General features: G+C 38.8%; 2 protein-coding genes across 2 annotated transcripts; one reads left to right on the top strand and one right to left on the bottom strand.

The window, feature by feature from the left end:
• Positions 1-535: 535 nt before the first annotated feature.
• Positions 536-1,468, bottom strand: LOC112128127 (probable cytochrome P450 9f2). Its single transcript, XM_024229932.1, has one exon. The coding sequence runs from the start codon at positions 1,437-1,439 to the stop codon at positions 564-566; it is 876 nt and encodes a 291-aa protein (XP_024085700.1). The 5' UTR covers positions 1,440-1,468; the 3' UTR covers positions 536-563.
• Positions 1,469-2,119: 651 nt separating this feature from the next.
• On the top strand, positions 2,120-3,258 carry LOC112128126 (probable cytochrome P450 9f2). The gene is made up of 2 exons (XM_024229931.1): positions 2,120-2,986; positions 3,081-3,258. The coding sequence occupies exons 1-2, from the start codon at positions 2,143-2,145 to the stop codon at positions 3,197-3,199; spliced, it is 963 nt and encodes a 320-aa protein (XP_024085699.1). The 5' UTR covers positions 2,120-2,142; the 3' UTR covers positions 3,200-3,258.
• The last annotated feature ends 7 nt before the right edge of the window (positions 3,259-3,265 follow it).

Raw genomic sequence — 3,265 nt, 5'->3', positions numbered from 1 at the left:
TCAATAAAAATAAAATAATAATAAAAAGTAAAAATGAAGTGAAAATTTAAATAAAAATATTACATTAAATTAAGGAAACATGCAAGGAAAATGCTCAAATCTTTTAGAATTTTATAGCTTTGTAAAAACCTATAACAGCTAACTTTATTAAAATTTAATTACAATTTCAGTTATTTCTCTCTGAATTTATTGACCTGAGATTCTGTTTTATATGATGAATGAAATAAAACAAATAATTCCCTAATTTCGTGGTCCCCTTGACCAATTAATATATTACAATTAACTAAGGTTTTATCTCGACTGAAAACCTTAATTAATTATAAAACAAATAGTTGAATTTTCTAAACTTTCAAATTTGAAAATATTGGTGGGCGTTTTCATCACTCCTGGATATAACATTAAATTAAAAAATTCAATAAACATAAAATAATAATAATAAGTCATTACTAAATGTAAATTTAAATTACAATACATTAAAACATGCAAACAATTCTATTATACATTTTTAGTAGACTTTTATATTCTACCAATCCAGAATAAATAAAGTGAAAAGCGCAAAAGCTTCATAACAATTGAGTGCAATAAGCAATGTTTCTCTTACCTTCGAATTGTTTAATTTCGCCATTTTTGCACTTAATCAGGTAGTCAAACAAATCTTCTGCGGCAATGTTTTGCTCTAACCTTTTTGTAATCACTTTATCGACTAGGTCTGCAAATATAGGATGAATCTCTTTGTCCAGAGTGGTCAGGCGAAGGATTTTGTGGACCGCGTGGTGGACATTGTACAAAATGAATTTGTACACGTTGGCCATTCCCGGTTCGGAAAAAAGTTTAACCGCACTTCTGAAGAAAGTCTGGTCCTTGACGTCCACGCCGATGAAAGTCGTCGTGATTATGTTCATCGAGATCTCCGCCGTTTGATTTTCAATCTCGAAATCTTCTTTCGACTCGGCGAGCCGGTCGAATTTCGGAAATAGATCCGTGCAGAGTTTTTCGACAGAGCCGGGGAGAATTTTAAGCCGTCTCGGCGTGAAAAAATGCGACATCGCGGCCCGCTTCGTCTTCCATTCTGCACCGTTCAAAAAGAACAGAGACCTAAGCACGGCGTCGGTGTCGTTGTTGACGTCGAGGAAAGGCGGGTGGTCCGTGAAATGATCAAAATCCTTCACCGTTATTTTCTTAATCAAGTCCTCATCTTTGACCATGAGAAGTGGCTTCCAGAGGAAATAATAACCGCCGAATTTGACATCGCCCAATTTCTTGTAGCACTCGTCTACCTCGTTCCCTCTGAGGGCGACCACATTCCGGTAGTGACCAAAAATCGAAGTAGCTTCCCATTCTTTTACGCCCTTGCGACGCCAATAAGAAAAACGCGGTTTCAACCAAAGCCAGACCGTTCCGACTAAAATACAAACTAATGCGAGACCCGCAGACAACATTGTTCTGAAACAAACATGCAAGACTATCTCGACGTTTATTTCTTACATAACAGTTTTATCCCCTCTCTCATAAATAATAGCTCAGCTATTAGTGTTAAGAGATATTTTCTTAGTGGGTCTGAGTTCAACGGCATTTATCACTATTAAAAATACACATTTCCCCTTAATAGCTAATTAAAGTTCTAAATTAATACACGAAAACTTAATAGCTGAACTTTCATGTTGATCGTTTCAACTTATTATTTATAATTCACCATCAATTTCAATTCGGATGTATAGAATTCATTTTTACTATCCTTAAGCGTCGATTAGAATAAAACTAAACTGTGCAGAAAACGAGGGGGTAGGCAATAGCCATAGCAGCTACCGGCCACCATATTAAAATTAATTTTAATTGACTCTTTGAACAAGAAGAAAGTTCGTCGTTAAAAAAAGCTTTTTTTGATCGTAGAACATGGTGCTTAATGTAAGCCGTTTAATTTTTTGATTGTTTTTACGTTGGCCATACTACAATCCAGCTTGAGTCGTAAACGCAATTGACAGATCAATATCAAATTAACTATTGGGTATAAATCGTAAACAGGCGTGTTGGGAGCAAGATGCAATTGCGTAAATTCCTTTTTAGAATGGTGGGGATTGCGGGGAAATCCTTTATATGAAACATCCCGAGGGCACAGAACCAGTTGTGAGAGTTCTTCTGGAGATGTTGATTAGCATAGGGTTGTTCGTTGTTTTAATCACGATCGGGTGGTTTTGGTATAAAAGGAAATTTTCTTATTGGAGTCGACACGGCGTGAAAGAATGGCCGGCGAAATCGATTTTCGGAAACTTCGGCGATGTGATCGCGATGAAAGCGAACGAAGCGGACGTCGCAGACGAATGCTATAAGCAATTGGGCGATGTCAAATTCGGCGGTTATTACTTCCTCTGGAAGCCACTTCTCATGATCAAAGACCCGGATTTGATCAAAACCATAACGATCAAAGATTTCGAACATTTTTCTGACCACCCGCCTTTTCTAGACACAACAAACAACACAGACGCTGTGGGCCATTCGCTCTTTTTCATGAAGTCTGAGGAATGGAAGAAGCGGAGATCCGTGTTGACGCATCTTTTCACTCCTAAACGTCTCAAATCCATCCATACCATGACGGGGCCAATTATGGACAGCTTTTTTCCCAAGTTTGACCAATGCGCGAAGGATGATCTGGACATCGACATGGACCCGACGCTGACCGAATTGACGATGAACGTGATCACGAAAACTTTCATCGGGATCGACGTGAAGGACCAGTCTGCTTTCCTCAAAGCGTCACACATGTTCTCGTATCCGGACACGCCGAGCTTGATCAAGTCCTTCCTTTACACCGTTCAACCGGAGATACACAAGGCTCTCGGGCTCACCACTCTCAACAAGGGGATATACGCGCTATTTTCTGAACTCGTCGAAAGGGTCATCAGGCTGAGAAAAGAGCAGAACATCGTTTCCAACGATTTATTCGATTTTTTAATCAAATGTGAAAATGGAGATGTCAAAAATTATGAAGGTACATAGATAATCAATTCTTTGAGCAAACACTGTGGTAATTAAAAGGGGATTGCTTATGGTAGTTTTTTAATAGAGACTATTGTCTTTACCAGATATTTCTAAGACCGAAATGATTGCCCACACGTTCGTCTTTTTTTTCGCTGGACACGACACGACGACACTGACTGGAGCCTTGACGCTCTTCGAACTCTCAAGGAACCCAGAAATCTAGAAGAAGCTCAGGAGCGAAATAAAAAAAGCGGTTGAAGAACGGAAGGACGGCCTCAGCTACGAAACC

Source organism: Cimex lectularius, unplaced genomic scaffold (genome assembly GCF_000648675.2).
Source record: "Cimex lectularius strain Harlan isolate CLEC.00 unplaced genomic scaffold, Clec_2.1 scaffold720, whole genome shotgun sequence".
NCBI lineage: Eukaryota > Metazoa > Arthropoda > Insecta > Hemiptera > Cimicidae > Cimex > Cimex lectularius.
Note: the sequence above shows the minus strand (reverse complement) of the source record. Positions and strands in the feature narration are given on the sequence as shown.